This window comes from Parasteatoda tepidariorum, chromosome 1, assembly GCF_043381705.1.
Source record: "Parasteatoda tepidariorum isolate YZ-2023 chromosome 1, CAS_Ptep_4.0, whole genome shotgun sequence".
In the NCBI taxonomy this organism is placed as follows: domain Eukaryota; kingdom Metazoa; phylum Arthropoda; class Arachnida; order Araneae; family Theridiidae; genus Parasteatoda; species Parasteatoda tepidariorum.
The window spans coordinates 10751895-10775306 of NC_092204.1; the positions used below are offsets into that span (position 1 = coordinate 10751895).

Consider the following 23412-nt stretch of genomic DNA (forward strand, 5'->3'; position numbering starts at 1 on the left):
ACGCAATCAAAAACATGTACGTTAGTAACACACAATGTTGAATTTTAATCCAAATCAAATGAAAGTTTACGAAGTGAGTCTATTTTAATATAAAGTTGAAAAAAGGAAACAATGTCAAGTGCTGTTGATACAAGTTTTTACATTATTTAAAACTTAAAATGCTTCCTAAATGTCTTTTTTTAAACCCTACTGCCACATACCCTAATAACCCCTATAAACACATACCTATTAACCCCATTAAATCCTCACATTTTAAGTCAAAACTGAGTTTGTTTTTGGGGGCTGTAAACAAATGCTACACCACCATTTTTACGCACAACTTGTGCAAAATAAAATCACTGGATAGCATTTATTTCTCCTAAAAATGTTCTTACAAATAATCTTTCAACAAGATTAAAATAAGCTTTCCCGGCTAGTTACTTTTCTATAAAAGCACCCACTGTTATCGAGAAAGCAGTAAATAGCCTGTTACTATAGATCTGAAGAACGAATCGTGGTATGGATTTCATCTGTAGTACCATTAGATCAAAATAATGCTTTATGATATCGGGGAATGTCTGTCAATCCTTTTAGAACTCGGTGTTCCTTTTACAAAACTTGTTCTAAAGAAAAACCCAACAGGGAATGAAAAGAAAAGAGAATAGTCGTAGAAAAGCTCAAAAATTCCAGTTAAATGGACCCTAAATTGACTCTCTTAACTTTATATTTTTTTTCCTTCCCTTCCTCCAAGTTGTTTTGTAGCGAAGTCAATGTTCTGTAAAAGCAGAAGCAGTCAAGCGGGTAAACTTTTCTTAAAACTCGCAGTTAAACAAGCAGAAACCATTTTTGCGTGTTTCCCCGATATTTTAGCCGTCGCTGATACTTGAAGGGGTTCTCTGTGATTTCTTGACCGATTGAATTCTCTGTTTTCTTCTTTTTCTGAAAGGGATACTTCAAATAGTTTTTAATAAACTTTTACAGCGATAATGGTGTGTTGAATCATATGCCATTTAGTGTATGGGACATCGTTATGCTTCTAAAGTTTTTGAAAATAAAAAGGATAGATTTTTGGTGATGGATTATACTTAGTTTGTTTTTGAAAAATATTTCGGGCTGTAGTTTAAGGCTTTGCACTTATGATATGCATTTCCGATATTTAAGTCATCACTAATACGTCTGCATAATAAAATTCACTGTGATTCATAGAATTTTTTGCTTTCTTTTCATAAGCATGTTTTAGATAGCTTGTAATATGCTTTTGCAGCGATAATAGTATGTCAAATAATATGCCTGTTATGTACCATATTTCAGGGTAATAAACATTTTTGGTAAAAAAAAACATAATTCTAGCAAATAAAACCAATATCTGCTGTATTTAAATCATTCTTTGGTAATGTTTCCGTTTAGATGGTAACGGTTTACCAGAAGTTCTGGTTTTCAAAATTATAGTTCTTATTACCACACATAGTTAAAAAAAAATACAAAATCGAAAAGTTGTTGTTTCTAATGCGACTTGCTACACTGGCTACCCTACTTGGTGAAACCGAGCAAATTTAAGGCAGAATGTGCGTTTCTAGTTTTTCAGTGGCGATATCTATGGCCAAGAATTCGACTTCTGCCACACCATACGTCGCACCCATTTATAGGGTGGACCCATTCATACATCCATTCATTCATCCTCAGATCGTAATTTTGACCTGAATCAGAGAACGATCGATCTCCAATCCATTACCCCCAGAGGTATTGATTTGTTATGGGAACATGGAGAACTTTTGCGCCTCGACAGATTTAACGTGCATCAGTCACTTTACTACACGGGGAGTATTCGACCGGCGGAGTTCGAACCCACGAACTCACGGACATGGGTCCAGCGCCCTACCGACCAGGCTATCCCGGCCCCAAATCGAAAAGTAAATTTCAAAATCGAAAAGTAAATTTCGTTTTTATATCATGCTTTAAGGTATGATAAAATTGCCAAATTTTACCACAATTACCAAACTTTATCATAATTTATAAGACTATCGATATTTTGATGTTCCTATAGAGCCCGAAACACGGTATATTTTACCATATTCTGGTAGATTTGATAATGTGGTAAGGGCGACTATTATGCTTCAAAAGTTTTAGAAATAAATAATGATGGATTGTATTTAATTCATACAATGTTTCAGTTGAAGAGGATCAAGTATTCAGATAATTCACATGATACATATTTCCGATATTTAGACATAGTCCAAACTCGAGTAATTCAGTGTTGTGTAATTTATAGGAATGTAGATTTAGTTATAAATGACGCCAGTTCTGTTTCGTTTTGGCAATTAGCAAGGGAACTAATTGTGCTCTGATCTGCCATGTTAGGCCACTGTCTCCTCCGTCCTTTTTACCACTTTAGTTTCCCTTCTTTTTATGCGTCAGTGTGTCTGCCTTGTTTTATTCTGAATCTGTTCTTTATTCATTGCTCACATGTTGTCTTAAAAAATGCATCGCGTCCGAAGGCTCAAAACTTGCCCACCTTTTATTTATTTTAATTATGGCGCTAGGCAAGCTTAAATTGTGAAATTAGGTCATAATATTTTCTTAGCTTTGAATTAAAAAGGAAACATATTTTGGTGATGGAAAACGAGTGCGCCTAATTTTCGTGTACATGACAGACATAAAATGACTAACATGAGCATGTATCAATAAAGAAAACAAATCAATAGTTTCCATTGAATAAATAAATCCGTGTCGTAAAAGAAAAAAAATGTTAAACTGACCATGTTTTTGTTCAGGTTACCATATTATCTCGAACCTATACCTTGAACCGGTCGGTATCGTGCTTGCTAGCTTAGCCTTAAAGAATATTAAACTTACATATTTCCGTTCAGGTTATCTTAGTATCTCGTAATCAATTTCAAAAAGAATAAAATTTTATTATGGAGTCGCAATGGCTCAGGAGATAAAGCGTTCGCCTTCCAATGAGATGAACCGGGTTCGAATCCCAACAATGGCTGATAGATACGAATTCCGCATCTGGCTTGCACCGGCCACAGCGCTGACGTGATATGTTCTCTGTGGTAGACGGATCATGGGTTAGAGTCTCCTTGCCCTCAGGCTAACCGTGGGAGGTTCACGTGGTCTTCCTCTCCATGTAACACAAATGTGGGTTAGTTCTATAAAAAAGTCCTCCACGAAGACAAATTTCTCCCAATACTTGATCCCCTGTCTTCTGATTTGGGTTCAAAATTACAAGGCTACGTAGGTGAACAATAGTAGTCGTAAACCCAAAACTTTGGCCGCTTGTTTAACTACGGTTTTATAACTTTCATTATAGCAACTTTTACGTTGGTACCTTATTATGGTTGCAGAAAATTTGAGTAACATTACCGTTTAAGGTGTTATAAAACGTTTAATTGTGTGGTAGTTCATTTTACTTCTAGTTTGAAGAAAAAAAAATCATTTACGATTGTCATTAAAAAATGAAACTATTCAATTTGAGCAGTAAAACTATTCAAAACCACCTTGGAATTTAAAATTTGAAAATGTTTGACTTATACTTGCTTCAAATGTTTCAACATAAGTTTTCTTCAATAAATCTTAGTCACGCATTCAAATTCTGGCGGAAATCCATCAAAATCAACTTTAAATCTCAACACTTTCCGACCCAGCTCTAATCCATCATGTAATTAGAAATATGAACTAGTTAAGTGTTAAAAATGTAGTACTTGATAAATGAGCTTTCAGCAGCTTTCCAATTGATCCTGGGGAATTAATTATACTCACGGCGTCATTTTAAGCTTTCTTCCTGCTTTCCTACAACATGATTTTATTTTGACAGCTCTGCCAGATGAAAGCAAATGAAGAATTAAAAAAAAGAAGAAAGAACTCGGCATCTAAGCCACACGCCGTAAACTTTTTCTAGGCGACACGTAAACGTCAGAGCAAAGGCGACAAATTGTCAAAAGCTTGTCAAAACTTTAAACACCCAGACTTCCAAAATCTTCCAGAGGATTATAATTGATCCTAGTCCTCCTCTCTACCCCACAGAACCTTCTAGAACATAATTTGAGCACCCCGTTTCCTGATATCTCATTCATTTAGTCAGCGTTAAAGATAAAGTGGGAATTTTCCACCAAAAGCCCTACCAGAAAACGTCCAATTCGCTGCCATTTGAAATCCCACAGGACTGCTCTCGGTTGCCGCTACCCTAGAATTTTATTCCCCCAGTGGATTTTGGGGGCATTGTTTGTCAGTGTAGTAGTTTATTTCCAAGGAGAGTTGATACTTTTGGACTTCTTTTCGAAAATGGTGTTTCTCTCTAACCCAGCTTTCACAAAAGCAGACTTTGATAGATTACGAACGATATTAAGTGGGAAGTTTCCGGAGTTTAAATTCTCAGGCACACGCAGCTGCGAAATTAGAGAATGCTTTTTAAAAATTCTCGAGGAAATGAGGGTAGGGTATATAATAGGCATTTCTTCACTTTGTAGCATTTTTAGATAAATTAACCACGATTAAAACGTATTTAAATTTAAATTACGGAGTAGATTTAGTAGAGTTTTAAACAACTTTCTGTGTCATAAATTAGAGGGGAAAAACACAGTCTTAATGTAAAATGGCTGTAAATTTTTTTAAAAAGTTTTTCAAGTGAATTTTCGATTACCTGCATTTTTAGTTATTCGTTTTTGTTATTATTAGTTTTTAAATGACTTGGAATTACGTATGTTAAAAAATCACTATACTGTAACATCAAAGCAAATTACTCTCATAATGTTTGTAAACGATTCAATTTTACTTTAGCAAATCCTTTTGAGCTTCTCTTAATCTAGAATTCGACTTAAATATTCTGAATAAAAATAATTCTGAAATGGAGACAAGGGGACTTATGTCTGATTCAGAGAAAACTAATCGTGTCAGACAAGAATAGTTTTTTTTTTCTCCGAAAAATTCATTCCGAATTAATACTTTCTCACTAATCTTCCCGTCTTCTTCATAACTATACTTTTCTTTGTTAATGTTGAGAAATACATATAATTCTGATAATTACTAATAATTACTTTTTCAAGTATTCTAGCTAACCTTTCTTTGAGCTACTTTGAAAGGAATGCTGCGATATCTATGCTGATCTTATTATATTCAATTATATTAATTTCACTACAAACACAATATATCCAAAGAAATTTACTCTGGCAAAAACAAATCTATCTAATTTATTCTCAGACTGCCTTGATTTAATCATTCCTTGAAACTCATTTAATACTCAAATAGATGTTTTTGATACAAGAAAATACTGCTGATTTATTGGAACTACAAATTAATTTGCTGGAATTCTAATATTTCGAAAAGCGTATATGGAAACGTAAGTTTGTCTGAAATTAATCGTATTAAGTTTATTTGTGACGATTATTTTGAATTAATCCAAATCTCTTCGCAAACTTCTCTTGAATAATTGTATTCCGATTGGATTTGTAAACAGATACTTGGATTTAGTTGAGGATCACCTTCCGAGGTAAAGTAACTCTTAGCTTTATGGCCACCTTAACAATGAAGCTTCGGTTGGATCACTTTGAAATACAGGTTTTTTATAAAGTCCCGGACCCATTTTGATGTTTAATAACTCATAAAATAATAAAGATATATTAAAATTAGTAATATAAATGGTTAGAAAGACTCAAAAAGTTTCATGACCCTTGTCAATGAACTTCCACGTGTGCCCCTTCTTTTTTAGAGGTTTACAACAGATATGATAGGAAGGATAGAAGATGATGCTGATTTTCTGAAGCGCATAATGTTCTCCGACGAAGCATCCTTTCATGTTTCTGGCATGGTTAATCGCCATAATGTGCGCATATGGGGATCTGAAAACCCCCATGAATACCGTGTGACACAAAGGGATTCCCCAAAGGTTAATGTGTGGTGTGGACAAATGCACGACAGAGTCATTGGGCCTTTCTTTTTTACAGAAAATACGGTCTCATCAGTCGTATACTTAGACATGTTGGAAAACTTAGTATTTCCACAACTAGAAGAGCTTCAGCCATATGTCTTTTTGCAACAAGATGGTGCACCACCTCATTGGGGTATCATCGTTCGTAGTTCTTTTATCGTACGACTTTTCCATTTTCTTCTTAATTCTTTTAAATATTGGATGTCTAAGATGGCTCAGCGGTTATAGGCACTCAGTTGTCACTTTACGAAAGACTTGACTTCGATCCTCAGTGACGGCTAGAACCCCACCCAGCGTCAGATTGATGAAGTTTGTCTTTGAAGTAAAAAAGGCCTGTGTTCGTGCTTAACGCTGACCGCATTAAAACAATCACGTCGTTGGTCCCGAAATTATAAAAGCGATTTGTCATCTTGAATTTCACTTTATACTATTGTGTTATTTTATGGACATAGTGCATTCTTTTACTAGGGATCTTTTACGTTGAAATTATTATTTTACGAACAGTGTATTTTTATGGGGAATATTTTTTGTGAAAGGCCGAAACAGAGTTAGCTTGAATCTGCGGAATCAGATTTTGAAGTGATTGGTACAAAAGAATGACGATCCAGGTCAAGAAATAGGTTGTAATAGAGAACTCTTTAGCAGAAGGCCTCGGCCCTCCCTGGGCTGTCGTGTGCAATATTATGATAATGAGCATCAGCTAATACGACTGTTAGCACTCTTTATAGTATGCTTATAAAGAACTATTTGTTTACTTTAAATTCATATTACATGATAAATACTTTTTTTGTTATTACAAATTTCGCAAAAATAATTTACTTAATAATTTTTTCAATGTACATTTTATAACGAACCGCGCAATGTAAATTAAATTACTTACATAATAAATTTTAATAAATTCCCTGACTTTCCACACTTTCATCTCTTTACATTAGAAATTCCGGGTACGGCAAATTAATTTCTCCTCTTCTTTTGCGCATTCCATGCTGTCGATATTCATTAGATGAATAAATCAAAAACTCGAATTTGGAACAGATTTATCTTTGGTATGCAAACGCGCAGACACAGTTTTATTAGTGATTTATAAACTCTCCTGTCGTTCAATTTCCGCTTTCAGATATTTCTGATTCTAAACTATGTGTACTGGAAATTAAAAATAATAAATTAGTACTTATGTTTTGGTAAATATTATAACATTTCTCTTAATTCATTTATTTTTAGGTAAATTTTCTGTAAAAAAATATATTTCTTTCCTTTTAATTCACACAATTAATATTTTTCTTAGTTTACTTTTTTTCAAGAAATATTTGTGCACACAGTGATTGTCTTTTAGGATGTATTTAATTATTTATTTTTAAGAAATTACGAATTTTTCTCTTATTTTAATAATGAGTGAGAATTACTTTTTGAAATACACACATAAAATATTGTACTAGAGTAATTTAAAAATTGTTCAGGATTAAATTAAGTTTATTGCACATTTTGATAAATTTTCAGGTGTTAAGTCACAAACCGAAACCCTTTTAAAGCTGAAAGTGCCCTTTTCTGTGAGAAAGCCCGGTCCTTTTTTATTCCTAGGGAGAACACTGCTTAAGACCTATGCAGACTGCATGGGACATTTGGGTTTTCGCTACGAATCTGGCCTTCCTTCGATTATCCGAAGTTAACTTAACTGATGGAGTGAGACCAATTGTCTCGGGAGCATTTTATCTATCTCGGTCCCTACTTGACAAAACGATGTGAGGACCTTTGAAAATTAATTTTGAGGGGGGCCATGAAAATTTTAAGCCATTCATTTTTCGACTCACAAACCACTATTCCAACTCCAATGAGTGTATGTTTCTATGTATGTATTGTAACTATTGAATATAACTATTTCCTATTTATTTTATCAAACCAAATTCCACTTAAATCGCTCATTTGTTGCTAGAGATATGAAATCTCCCGTAGTGGATTGATCGTTAAGACGCGGTTACTAGAAGATCACCCAAGTCGAGCATCACTTGCTGCCAGGGCCGGATTAACCTATAGGCACACTTTAGCACGTGCCTAGGGCCTACGAAATTCAGGGGCCTACGAAAAACTTGGGAGAAAAAAATTTGTTGACAAAAATAATTTAGCTTTAAAAACAACAAGTGTATTTTGCACAAAATTATGAAGATACAAATAAAAATATAATATTTTTCGGTAATAAATTATTTTGCAGAATCTTATGATCTAATATATTACTTTTTTGCGATTTTTGGATTCAACGAAATCTTGTATTATGCTGTCGAATTCCAAACTACGCAAAATGTCGTATTCAATAGACATAAGTGCGAGCGATGCCAAACGATCTTGATTCATTGTTGAACGCAAATAATTTTTTATCAATTTTAATCTGGAGAAAGATCTTTCTCCTTCTGCATTTGATCCAAGAATCGACAAATATATTCTTAATGCAATGTGAACGTTAGGAAAAGTATTCACAAGTTTATCTTTAATTTGAGCCTTCAACATTTCTTGTGCAGATTTATGTTCATACAAATTTGAAAATAGTAAAAATTCATCTACAAAGTTTTCCTCTAAATCGGATGAATAAATTTTCACCAAATTTTGCGCTTTTAGTTTAATCTCAGATTCTGACTAATTATTGTGAACAAGAAAACCGAAATTATCGTACAAATCACTGTAAGCTTTACGCCTTTTAGTCATTTAGTCATTGTAAATTACGCCTTTTAGTCATTGTAAATTAAAATCCATATTAATAAAAATGTTAAAAAAAAATATGTAAGAAAATTTTAGCATATATTTTGAAAAAAGGGGAGGAGTGGGGGGGAGGAGGGGAGGCCCCAAAAATGGCTATGCCTAGGGCCTACGAAAGGTATAATCCTGCTCTGCTTGCTGCGGTCAGTGTCGGGTGACTGATCGGTCTGCAAAGGGACCAAAACTATGCGGTATTGGTCCTCGTTAAATTGTTCTACCGTAAAGTGCTCACCGTAAAGACGCGCAGTACCGTAAAGATGCGCAGGTCGTCGGGCTACCGATGTGGGATGTTATCCCTCTGCAGAGGTTTAAAGCTGTTATGGCATGTCTTCTAATCATGCTCAGGGATGTCTCCCAGACCGTCGCGAATAGTCTATTGCGCAGCCGTGGTGGCTCAGGGAATAGAGCATCCACGTCCCAATAAGGTGAACTGGGTTCGAATCCCAAATTTGGTCGATACGAATTCCGCACCAAGCTCGCACCAAATACAGTGCTGATATAAAATATCCTCAGGGGTGGACGGATCATGGGTTAGAATCCCCTTTCCGTCAAACTAACCGTGGGAGGTTCTCGTTGTTTTCCTCTCCATATAACGCAAATGTGGGTTAGTTTCATCAAAAAGTTCTCCACGAAGGCAAAATTTCTCCCTATACTTGATTTTGGAGTTTCCTTGTCTTCTGGATAGAGTTCAAAATTACAAAGTTAGGAGCTGAACATTGATAATCGTAAACTCAAAATATTGTCGGCTGTTCAACGACGGTTATAAAATAAAACAATAGCCTATTGGCAGCTCTAGGGTAGCGTAAATAAACAACAACTTCAACAATAGATGAAATCAAAAAATTCTTTCGATTTCAAACACTAGTGTCGAGCAAAAAGTTATTTTTATTTCATTTTATTGTCTGGTATATAACATTTATTTATTCATATTGTATGTTTAATGAAAAAAAAATCTCGATTTAAATTATTTCCATTAAATTTTTTTAAACAGTTTCTATTAACACACCATGATTTCCTGACACTCTAGAGTAGATTTCCATTGCCTGTGTACAATCCGTGCTGACGATATTCATTAGACGAATAAACCTAACGTTCGGATTTGCAACAGATTTATCTTTGGTATGCAAATGTTGTGGGGAGAACACAGAGCATCAGGTTGTTGTTAGTGGGGATATGGACTATCCATTTCAACCATTCCCTGTGATCTCTTTTCTCGACCATGCCTTCATTCGAATTCACTATCAGATTCGAAATTTCGACCTGCCATTCCTAGAATTTCTGTCGGAAAGCACACTTCATTCGAATTTGAGATGATGTGTCGGGTTCGATTAAATCATTCCATTCACCCCTGAGAAGAATTTAATTCCTTGTATTTGCGCTAAGAAGAATTCAATTCAATTCACTTCACTTCGGGATGAAGTATTTTGCAGAAACGGGAAAGTTAATACAATAAGAAAATGTAATTCAAATAAAGATTTAATTAGATAAACACTAGATTAGGAATAGTATTCTCATTAAAATTCATTAAGGGAGCGTATAACTTTACCGGCAATCTAAATAGGTCACATTTGGTAATTTCCTTAGAGTAATATTAATGTAGAAGGGAGTTTGTATTCTTATGAATATCATACGTAATGCAGTACACGCTAGATGCATCACATCCAGTTATATCGAATGCACGGATATACCGCCGTTCTGAAACTAATTCTTCTCAAAAAGGCTAGAGAATCAGACTTTGGTCCGGAGAGTCCAGGGTTCTATATCAACTCCGCTAAGACCTATGGAGTACTTACTATATACGTGGCCTTTAAATCTCTGGAATGTTGAGCCTATCCTATGGTCGTTGAGTCTCTGGAATGTTGATACATGGCCTTTAACTCTCTCCATCCTATGGTCGTTAAGCTGTATCCTGGGTACAGGGATCTGTAGAAAACCTTCTTCCTGTCCCGTTCAGCCATCGATCAGGATTGCTGGATTTCGAACCCAGGTCACCTCTTTGGAAGACAAGCACTCTATCCCCTGAACCACCACGGCTGTGGTCACCTTATTTTATTTTATTTTATAACCGTCGTTGAACAGCCGACCCAATTTTGGGGTTTACGACTACTAATGTTCAACTACGTATCCTTGTAATTTTAAACCCAATCCAGAAGAGGCATTTGCGTTACATGGGGAGGAAGACCACGGAACCTCTCACGGTTAGCCTGACGACAAGGGAAGTCCAACCCATGATCCCTCTACCACTGAGGGTACTTCTTGTCAGCACTGTGGTCGGTTCGACCCGGGTGCGGGATTTGTATCTATCAGTCATAGCTGGAATTCCAACACGGGTCACCTGATTGGAAGACGAGCCTAAAGTCTCTATAGCCTAAGCCACCACGGCTCTGGTCACCTGATTTAGGGGTGTAGGTACTGTTGATACTATGGTAGAAGTTAACTAATTTACTTGTGTAGGTAATATGATAATAATTGTTTTAATGACAACCAATTTAATAACTATAGATTTAATAACGGAACAACTCAAATTTATGTAAATTAAAGGTTTTCCAGGATTTATATCTTGCATATTTTTAGAAACTTATTTAAAAAAAACCCATCTTCATATACAGCTAGAGTAATTTACATTAGATCCCAATGAACGAGACAAGAGATTTTTAATTGCAAAGTGATCCGAAAAGAACTGAGAAAACAGTTCTGACAGCAGCGAGTAAGAGTTTAATTATTACTTTAGCTCCTGGTTTAATTATAAACTGCTAAACTTCATTACAAGTTTGTTTAATTAAATACCACTAATGTACGTTAAAGTTTTGTTTTATTAATGAATCCCTGATAGTACGTTACAAATATGTTTAACCATTAACTGATGAAATGCAATAGTAAATTTTCAATCACATTCTAATGTTTAAATATTTAGATGCAATTATTTAACTGGAATCGCTAAGGAAACACTATTGATTATATTTCAAACATTAAAGCAACTTCAGTCATTTTTTATTAAACAATATTTATCTTAAGTCGTTTCAAAAACATGAAAAAATGAATTTCAGATATTTTTGAGTCATAATATTCTATTTCTTAGTGACTTGTTTAGATAAATTTAGTTTGAGAAAAGATAAGCTTATAGACTACAAAAAGCTTTGATTTTGTTATTATTGTTTGTTATTTTTAAAAATTTAAGATATAGTTAACTGAATAAATAGAGTAAACTTACCCGAAACAAAATTTCTCTAAGAAACTCTATAAAAAAATTTAAATTTCATAAAAATTTTTTTTATTTTAAAAGACATATCACGTAAAAACATAATCCGTAACGTCGTACACGGAGAGAAAAGATGTACAGTCAAAACTACTAAAATATGATAAAATTTACCTTGCTTCTGGCTCTATGGGAACATCAAAAAATTGGTAATTTTTACCAAAAGCACTTTGGAAATGATTTTGATATAATTAATAATTGTTTTGATATAATTAATAACTGTAAATTATAATTAATAATTGTAAATTATAATTAATAACTATAAATTATAATTAATAATTGTAAATTATAATTAATAATTGTATGATATAATTAATAATTGTAAATTATAATTAATAATTGTTTTCATATAATTAATAATTGTAAATTATAATTAGTAAAATTTGTTAATTTTATCATGATACCTTAGAGTCTGGCAAAAAAGCATTTTTTCGGTTAACTTTACTTTTCGATTTTGTATTTTTCACAATGTGTGATAATAAGAACTATAATTTTGAAAACCCGAACCTATCTAAACGGAAAAATTACCAAATTAATAGTTTTAAGTACAGTATAATTTGGTTCTTATTAGCGGAATTATGTTTTATTTACCATACATACGGTAATTTTACCAGTATTTTTTCCGTGAGCAGTACTTGCTCAAAGTCGTTTTAATAAATAGTTAATCACTAGAATTTGTTGATTTTACTATAAATGTTGTGTGAAGTAATTTATATTTATTTATTGTAATATGTCAAACAATTTTTTAAATGTATTTCAGCAAAAAATATTTGTATATATGAAAAAGTAGAATGAATTTGGGTACCTCGAATGTGTCAAAATTAGTTCTGTTTTCTAGCTGACAAACTCTGAAATAAAATTTACTAGTCAAAAAAGACCTGCTATACAATCGTGCTGTTGTAAATGAATTCACAGCGCATGTGATGATAAGTTTGTTTTACTGCGTGAACACTCTATTGTTCTTTCGTTTTTAAACTAGCCTTATTTATTGGTCATTGCAGTAACAAAAATTAATTTTACCCCAGTTTATTTGACGTTTATAAAAGATTCATACTCTAATATGCAATAGTTGCACTGTTCTATTTTGTTTCGATAATCGCTGATATCGGAGTAAGACCGGGTTCTAACCATTCCCCCCATTCATGTGCCCCCATGAAAGCTGCTGTGCTGCAGAGGAAGAAGATAACTACATACAAGACTGAGCAAAGCTTTTAAGGGACTTAAGGCTAAATTTATTGCGGGGCCCCTTTCGCAAAAGTCTTACTTTTATGTTTATAGAATTTTTGAAGACGCTTTAGTTTTTCTATCGACATAAGGAAATCCTACATAACTTTGTTGTTGTTGTTTCTAATGTCACTTGCCACTCGGGAAAGCCTGCTTGGGGAAATCGAGCAAATTTAAGGTAGAGTGTGCGTTTCTTATTTTTCATTGGCGCCATCCTATGGCCAAGAATTCGTCTTCAGCCACACACACGTCACAGCGAGTTTTATAGGGCGGACCCATTCACACATCCATCCATTCATCTACAGATCGTAATTTTGACCTGAATCAGAGAACGATCAATTTCCAATCCAGTACCCTCCGAGAGGTATTGATTTGTAATGGGAACATGGAGGACTTTGCTACGCGACAGATTTAACGTGCATCAGTCGCCATTTAATACACGGGGAAACTTTGGCCGGCGGGGTTCGAACCCACGAACTCTCGGACATGGGCCCAGCGCCCTACCGACCAGGATATCCCGGCCTCTAACTTTCCTGTAAAAGAAACTAATTAATAAACACTATATTTTTGTAACGAATTTTGATCGGTACCACAGCAGTCTTGAGCTTCTCCTTCCTCGAGTTCGGCCTTGATTACATCGCAGGTACAGTGCACTAAAAGAAAAAAAACGGACCATTTTGAGTAACTTTTGATCTAATGATCGGATCTTCACGTTTTAGGACTCGTTCTTAATGGTTTGGGATGTTGACCTCAATTATGAAAATAAATTATTGCAGAAGCTATTTTAAGTTACGAAATCAGACACAAAAAAGTACTTTCTTTATGTAAACATACTTTTTTCTTTGTTTTGTTTTTAAGAATTCGGATATTTGAAGGTTTGATCGCATTTTGATTAGAATGCAGCTGCGGTAAAAAGTTTAGACTCCTTAATGTTAATTTTACTTTTTACATATTTCGCCATATCTCGTGTAAGGTAGAAAACTTTTGCGCACAGTTATAAGTTCTGCGCAAAAAATAAATTTCAGTATATATTTATTATATCTTATCTTTATTTAGTAATATTCGGAAAAAAAAAACATGAGTTGTAAGGTATAAAATTTTTTGCATCATTTTAAAGTATCTAATTTCAAAATACAAAATTCGAGCGAAATCGGTTCAATAGTTGCTGAGAAATGGAATTTTAAAAAAGTCGTATATTTAATATATTCAACCTATTTCGTTCAAATTTTAAATTTTGAAATTAGATAATTTAAAATGAAATTTTTTTAAAAATTTTAAGACTTTACAATTCAAAATTTTTTCTACTATTATTAAATAAAATATAATAAAAAATAATAAATATTAACTGAAATTTACTTTTTGCGTGGTAAAAATAAAAGTTTCTTCTTAATAAATTTGAAGAACGTTCATGTGCTTATAATTTGTCAGTTCTTTTATATCCATTTAACTATTACTATAACGTAAAATAAAATTTTAAGTAAAGGAATGGGAATTTTTCTTTTTAAAATTGTATACCAATGAAATAAAATATTATTTTTATTAAAAATAATGTCTGTCTTCTGTCTACCATACCTACTTTATAACTTAACTATTACAAAAATATAGATTATTATTTTATTTTTATGATTATTATGTTCGAATATTTTAGCTATATAGAAGAGCATGGCAGAAATAAACGAAAATCACATAAAATGCTGTATTCTGTAATGGAATAGTATTTATTTTAATCTTAGATAAATGAACACATTTTTTAAAAAAAAATGTAATATTGGTTTATTTGCTAGCTTTAAAGCTAAAAATGATTATTTTGTTGGTTTAAAATACATATTTTTTCTTCTTTGCATTAAATAAAGGGACTTTTTCCATGAATTATTGTGAAGATTCTTTGCTTTTTTGCCTCGTCATTGTTTAAAATTTAAAACAAAATTATTAGTTTTAGTATTTAATAAAGAAATTTTAATTTGTTTATTTTTTATTATTTATTTAATTTACATTTAGTGCTTATTTGTTTAACATGAATCACGAATTGTGAGCAATTGTTTTTTCACAAAATGTTTATTCGAATATACCGTCCCTGGCTAAATTATTAGACGCACTATGAGATTCTATGTAAAATCTTAATTATCAGGTCATACTATACAGCTTTACTGTTTTTACGCGACTGAAACCGGTTTGCACTTGTTTACGTTCGTGTATCAATCGGTTAAATTAGACGATATATAATATAAATTTGACGTTAGGCTAAATTAGACGATATATAATATAAATATAGAATATTTATTATATTAGTATTTTATAATAATTAGATCAAATTATTAGACCCAATGTAGTTTTTTAATATTTAAATGTTTTGCACGAGTTTGTATGCAATACTTTTGCATTGAAACATACATGTAATGAGTTTTTATTCAGGAGATTTTTTATATACTTTCTATTTGTATTTATTTTTAACGTATTGCATTACAATGTCAACCAATTGATACAGGAGTGTAAACAAGTGCAAACCGGTTTCATCCGACAATAAAGCTGTATAGTATCACCTGATGATTATAATTTTACATAGAATCTTATAGTGCGCCTAATAATATGGCCGGGGAATAATATGGTGAGGAAACTATCTACTGGAATGATTTAATTTACCATCATCTTGTTATTTATTTGGATGCATTTCATTTAATTAAGGTAAGAAAGCCCTTACTTCCGGAATAAAATCAAGATTATTTTAAATGCCTTTCCAAAGATTCTGCCTAGTTCCCATTTTGTATTTCATCATCCATTAAAAATGCACATCATCCGCGTATCCTTCCTCGAAAGCTCACAACCATGGCAGACCCTTTCCAGAGCGATGTCGTGCAACGCTGGAAAAAAACCATGTAATATTTATTAGCGCTTTCATTAATATCATTGCTTTGAGGTTGATGGAGAGCGTCTGGCCTTCTGTTTCTGCGCCACTGGGGAGCCGCAAACCCTCGAATGCAATAACGTAATTGCGAGAGCATCCTCCGAGACCCACACACTCATATAGTTTTGTTCGATGTGCGGCTAGTTTCAACTACGCTCTTCTACCCTCCAACTATTATTCTCATAATAAAAGAATGGAGAGAACACCAGAAGATCACACAATGTTCGCGGAACAAACCCCAAGTCTGCCAAAAATAATGACAAAAGAAAGAAATAATCTTCGACAAGATGGATGGTACGTCTTCCCCTAAGTATTAATTTTTGTTTTGCTTGATTTGTTCCGGACTTCGTATAACTGTGGATCAGAAGACAACCAAAAAAGAAGAAGTTGGGGTGATATCCGTTATTTGGTGTCTGATAAACAGCTTGGAAGAAGCATGGCTGAGAGATTAACCTTTTCATAGTCACATGTGTGGCTGATAAACTTAGAAAAGTTTATTCATTGTTGTGTGGCTGGGGAAGAGTTTTGAATTTATGTTTTTTCAGAGTTAAATAAAATGATTAAATATATTTCTGTTTGCATACAAAATTAGGCATTTTATAAATGCTTAAGTGAAACTATTTTTTGACTGTTACACAGATTATCGGTGATAATTGCTATACGAAATTAAATGTCCCATTTTGACTTAACATAAATAATAAATATGTCGATTATGTGAAAAAAATGAACGAATTAAAAAGCGATTTAGTAATAAGCGGTTTATGCGGGTTTTAAATATTTCCAAGAAATGTATAATTATTGATTAATATTTTAATCTTATTTTTTTTTACTCGAATAAGTTCTAAATCATGATACTAACACTGAAAAAAAACTGTTAAAATTACCGAAATATGGTAAATTTTACGGTGTTCCTGGCTTTATGGGAACACCAAAAACGGTTAAAACAAAAAGTTCGGTAATTTTTATCATTAACATACCCTTTGGTAATGATTTTGGTAAATTTAACAATAAAATATGGTGTTATTATATGTGATAAAATTTGCGTAATGTGTTAAAATTTTTAAATTTTATCGATGTACTTTAGAACATGGCATGAAAACCATTTATTTATTCAGATCGGAAGCATTAGTATCACTCATTTATTCGGTTGAATTTACTTTTCAGTTTTGTATTTTTGTTTTTAAATGAATGGTAATAAGAACTATTTAAAAACAAGAATTTTTGGTAAACTGTACCATAGGAACGAAAAAAAAAACGAAATGAGCGGTTTCAATACCGTATTTTTAATGAAAAAAATACCGTAATTCAATACCGTATTTTTAATGAAAAAAATACCGTAATTTTTATGAATTGTATAATTTAATTAAATCTTAGCCTAAATGATTAATCCAATTTAAAGGATTGTTTGAAAACAAGTACTCGACGTAAAAAAAAGACGTGGCTGGATAATTTATTTATATAAGATACATATACTCACCTAAGTTTCTGATATATTCTATAAATATTCAATGGTTATGATCTTGATTACGTGGCACACATTAAAATGGAGAAACAGTTTTGTCTTGACTTCAACGGCATGTTTTTGTCAATGTCAACCACAAAGGCAATAATACCTTAATTTCATTGTTGATGGCATTGAGATTATATGCATAAACTTGTGAAGTTAAAAAATTGTGCACTCCCAATACCAACATGTGAAGTTAAAAATTTATGCACTCCCAATGCCAATTTGTGAAGGGAAAAGTTTATGTACTCCCGATGCCAACTTGTGAAGGCAAAAGTTTATGCACTCTCAATGCCAACTTGCGAAGGGCGAAGTTTATGCACTCCCAATGCCGATTTGTGAAGGGAAATGTTTATGCACTCCCGATGCCAACTTGTGAAGGGAAAAGTTTATGCACTCCCAATGCCAACTTGCGAAGGGCGAAGTTTATGTACTCCCAATACCAATTTGTGAAGGGAAATGTTTATGCACTCCCGATGCCAACTTGTGAAGAGAAAAGTTTATGCACTCCCAATGCCGATTTGTGAAGGGCGAAGTTTATGAACTCCCAATACCAACTTGTGAAGGGCGAAGTTTATGCACTCCAAATGACAACCTCTAAAGGACAAAGATTATGCTTTCCTAATGCCAACCTCTAAAGGACTAAGTTTAGGCAATGCCAACTTGTGAAGGACAAAGTTTAGACACTACCAATGCCAATATATGAATGCCGACATTAAGCACCCCCCTCTCATTGCCTTAAATATAGCTAAAACTACATCACTGTTGTTGAGCTGTGATTTACCATTAGTATAGGTACCGGGTAATCAAGGATGCACAGATTTGTATTCTGTACCAGACACCCGGTGAGTAGCTGTATCTTTCCATGCATCACTCGTCTTTGTACGTCATATACTTGTAAATAAACAGATCTTTGTAAATGGGGAGAATCATTTAGGCTAGCGGTATTTTTACAACACTTATACAGAAACGGAATTGCGTAGAATCACTATATGTTGTTGCGTTGATATTTTGTTAGACAAATATATTTCTTAATTGATGTTTTTTTCCCTTTATTTCAGCCTCTATTGGAACAAACCAAGACCGCAAAGGTCCCGTGTTCACTTACGAACCTCCCAACAAAGTGGAGTTTTCAAACGCAACAGGAACTGTCATTCCGTGCTCTGCAGAAGGAATACCACCACCGACGATTAGGTGGGCACATGCTCTGGACGGTAGTTTTATTTCGGACGTTGCTGGATTAAGGCATGTCCGGCCTGACGGATCTCTTGTGTTTCCACCTTTCAGGGCCGAAGATCAAAGACCGGACATTCACGTGACAGATTACAGGTGTATCGCCAGCAACTCGGTTGGGTCCATCGGAAGCAGAGATGTTAGAGTCAAAGGAAGTAAGTGTTAATCATATTTTTATATTTGATTGATTATTAAAATTATTTAAATGGTTTTAAAACTGTAAAATTGTACGAAAGTGACGTCCAGTGAACCAAAGAAAAACAAAGTGAATAACTTTTCTTCTTATAATCACAAAGTACCAACCTTAATGACTCTAAGAATTCACATCAAATATAATGATATATGTTGGCATTGATTAAATTACGAAATCTAAAAAAAAGTCCTATTTTTAATTTTTTTTTATTTCTTAAGAACTATTCGACCAATTTTACACATTTTTTTTATATTTTCATTTAAATGTACATAAATTCCAATTCAAATTATGAAAAAAATTGTGTATACCGAACAATATTAAATGAATTACGCAAATTATATGAATAAATTCAATTTTATGTCTCCAAAGCTACTTGAAATTTGTTTGTATTTCAAATAGAGCAGAAGTTATGGTAATTTAGATTCGGCAAAAAAGTATCACCCATCTTTTCAGCTTTTTATCTCAAAACCTCTGTGTATCTGTGTTACTTGTGCTAATGGAAGAAAACTTGCTACTTCCGTCTGAAAAAAAAGTACTTTTATTCAGAAATTTTTTGTTTTTGATTTAGTAACTTAAAATATCATCTGCACTTATTTTTTAGCATATTTGAGGTCACCCACTCGAACCATTAAGAATGAGTACTAGAATGTGAAGATCCGATCATTAGATCAAAAGTCATTAAGAGTGCTCTTTTTTGGCGCATTGTACATTATACATGCATAAAAAATTTTAACAAAAATTTAAAACTTTATCGCCAAAGTAGTTCGCGTTTTTTAACTTAAAACGATGACGCTTAGATTCCAGTTAAATACGTGGGTTAATCGGTTATATTTTTTTTAATTAGCAGTTAAAATTTTTTAGACGTTTAGGTTTTTAAAAAAGAATAAAAAAAACGAATAGTTATTTAAGTTCAAGCCAAAAAGCTTTTTTTTTCTTGGAACAAATGTACTTGAAAAATGCAATAAAAAAAATCGCAATCTTTTTACATTTTTAACCATCTTTTTCTACAAAAAAGAAATATATTTATTAAAATTCACTTGCCTGCATCCATTTTTTTTATTTCTGATATGAATAATGTATCTTGTAATATAAATGAATTGAGCTGGTATAACCAAAAGAGTCATTTTTCAAACACATTCAATATCCATACACAATACAAATATTTATATGTCAAATATTTTTAAGTGTGTCAAATATATATATTAACCATAAAAATATATTTAAATAAGTCAGATATATTTCTTTCTGTTTCTAGTAAAACTTATCGAAAATTTATATCACATCACAAATACAACTCAGAATTATTTTTATTCATACCAAATCTATATGATTACCGCTTGGAGTAACTCGAGCACTTTCTATTCAGATATAAATTTACGAAAGTCGTACTACATTTAATTCGAAAAAGCTCACGTTTGCGGAAATATTCCCTTTGAATAAATTTAAAATTTCTTACAATTTGTTTTCAGTTTTAAGTCAAGAAACATATATTTATAAATGGTATTGAAGGAATGTTGTAGCGCATCAAAATATCTCAACATAAGCAAATAATCGCAGCACACTTTCCATTTCTTCAAATGCCTTTTTTACTCTTTGTATCGGCATTCCTTACATTTTATATCTGATTATCTTATAAGGCATTTATTCTTACGTAGTTGATCTCGTTATTGTATTATAACGTAGCCAGAGGAGCATTTATTTAAATTTACTTTTTGTTTCAGTCAATATTTTACTGCATATATATTCAACATCTCATATTCAATAAAAAAGTAAATAAATGTTTTTATTCTGATGGAGCGAAATATTTTTATTCCACTGCTGTGTTCTCTTTTGGAGTATATTTATTCTCCAGAAATCTATAACGCAACCCCTACTGTATCTATTTTAAATCAGTTTTTTTCTTCTTTTTTTTAAAAATTTTCTGTTCAGAGTGCGAGAGAAAGGAATGATACATTTTTCATAAGTCCATATTTATGAATAGTTTTGAAGAAGGAACTATTCATCTATGTTTTTAAATTTAGTTTTTTATTTCTGTATAAAATGCAAAATACTGATTATTATGGATGGTGACCTATTTTTTGTTTAACTCAAAAGAATACTCATTGCATATCAGAATTTAATGAACTTAATTTTATAAAGAGAACCCTCACAAAGCAAATTTTATTCCCCGAATACATTGTGAGCAAGATGAGCATAACTTTAAAATTCAACTTAACTTATTTTGTAACTTAAAAGAATACTTATTGATCACAGAATTTAATGAACTTAATTTTATAAAGAGAATCCTCATAAAGCAAATTTTATTCCCCGAATACATTGTGCCCAAGATAAGCATAACTTTAAAATTTAACTTATTTTGTAACTTAAAAGAATACTTATTGAATATCAGAAATTAATGAACTTAATTTTAAAGAGAACCCTCATGAAGCAATTTAAAAGAATACTTATTGAATATCAGAAATTAATGAACTTAATTTAAAAGAGAATGCTCATAAAGCAAATTTTAATCCCCGAATACATTGTGAACAAGATGAGCATAACTTTAAAATTTAACTTAGCTTATTTTGTATCTTAAAAGAATACTTATTGAATATCAGAATTTAATGACTTAATTATAAAGAGAACCCTCATAAAGCAAATTTTTATCCCCGAATACATTGTGAGCAAGATGAGCATAACTTTAAAATGTAACTTAACTTATTTTGTAACTTAAAAGAATACTTATTGAATATCAGAATTTAATGAACTTAAATATGATGAGAACTCTCATAAAGCAAATTTTATCATTTTTTGTATCTTAAAAGAATACTTATTGAATATCAGAATTTAATGAACTTAATTATAAAGAGAACCCTCATAAAGCATATTTTTATCCCCAAATACATTGTGAGCTAGATGAGCATAACTTTAAAATTTAACTTAACATATTGTGTAACTTAAAAAAATACTTATGGAATATCAGAAATTAATGAACTTAATTTTAGTACCCTCATAAGGCAAATTGTAATCCCCGAATACATTGTGAGCAACATGAGAATTACTTTAAAGTTTCAGAAGAAGAGCTAAATGTTTCAAATCATCCTTATTAGCTTTTAATATTTGCGCATGAGTTCTTAAGGTTATTAAACGTTATTTCCTTCAATTTTATAAAGCGAATCTTTTATTTACCATACATTTTATTTTATATTTATCTACGTTTAAGACACAACATTAAACTATGCGTCAAATGGTTCCAATTAACATCATCAGATTTTAATGAATTTTGCTTATGAGTCCTAAAAATTCTTAAAAATTATGTCTCCCAATTTCGTAACGAGAATCCTTTATTTTCTTTAAAAAAATATCTTCGTATAATACATAACATTAAATTGTGTGCTACCTGATGTTTGCTTAACTTCTGGAGATAAGAGTCAAATGATTCACATCAGCTTTTGAAAGAAAGAAAAAAGAAACTACGAAAGATTTCTAAAAAGTATTCAAAGCTATTTCATTCAATTTCGCAAAACGAAGCCGATAGTTTCTACCTATCTTTTCCTTAAAAGTTATCGTACTGCATAGTTATATTATACCGTCAAATGTCATTTCAGAACAAAAAATAAGAAAAAATCTAAAATCAAAAGCCAAAAATTAAAATAAAAATCCTGAACTCCAAGTTGGTAAAAGAAAGACAGTTCACAATCTCACTCAGGCCTCAAGGTGTTATATTTAGCATAATGCAGGCTGCTTTAAAAATCAAACAAGAATAAATTTTCATTGAAAACGCGGGTTTTTGTAAAAAAAATAATTGATTTCTATCGTTGATTCGGAAAGTATACATCATAAGGTTTTGTGTGGATTTGCTGGTTTATGATACGGTTGTGTAAGGATACGCGCTATTTTCATCAAATTGTACAAATGTGGGTTTAATTCAAATTGCACAAATGTGGGTCCATTGATACAGGTTTCGATTTCTTGCACACCTCTTAAAATACTAGATAATTGTGGATTTTTGGACGTCAAACTTAAGACTTAAAAGTATCCTACAGCGTTAAATCGTATAATCAACGCTATAGCTACCGATTCTGTTAACGAAAACGGCAAACGGTAGAGCACGTTGTTTTTTGCAACGCACGTGGGAAAAAAAAGCTAATTGAAGCTGTCAATGTTAAAAGGAGGTACGTAGCAGATTTACGAAAATACGTTTTTAGTCAGTTTTGGAATATCAATTACCGATTATCAAATACCCAGTCATTTTCTAGACTGCCTAAAGAAGAGAATCCAACAATTAGGAAGTAATAAAAACAATCTTTCCACAATTTTTTTTCTTCTCGGAAGTGTAGATTTGTAACATACCCCCTTTTAACATTGACCCATTCAGCTAATTTTTCGCATGTCACATGCCCAGTGGCTGTAATAACCCATGTTGTTTTGATTAAAATATGCTTAAATTCTTTCTTATAACTACATAGGA

General features: G+C 32.3%; 2 protein-coding genes across 2 annotated transcripts in view; one reads left to right on the top strand and one right to left on the bottom strand.

Annotated features, from left to right (window-relative positions):
* The window catches only part of LOC107450135 (cell adhesion molecule Dscam1-like), a 398660-nt gene that overhangs the window by 61678 nt on the left and 313570 nt on the right, over window positions 1-23412 (top strand). Inside the window, exon 2 of the mRNA XM_071186796.1 lies at window positions 18598-18924. Within this exon, the coding sequence (XP_071042897.1) occupies window positions 18598-18924 (327 nt within the window). The remainder of the gene's footprint in view (window positions 1-18597; window positions 18925-23412) is intronic.
* Window positions 1-23412, bottom strand: part of LOC139426783 (uncharacterized) — a 35609-nt gene that overhangs the window by 11973 nt on the left and 224 nt on the right. The gene's annotated exons all lie outside the window — the stretch shown is intronic.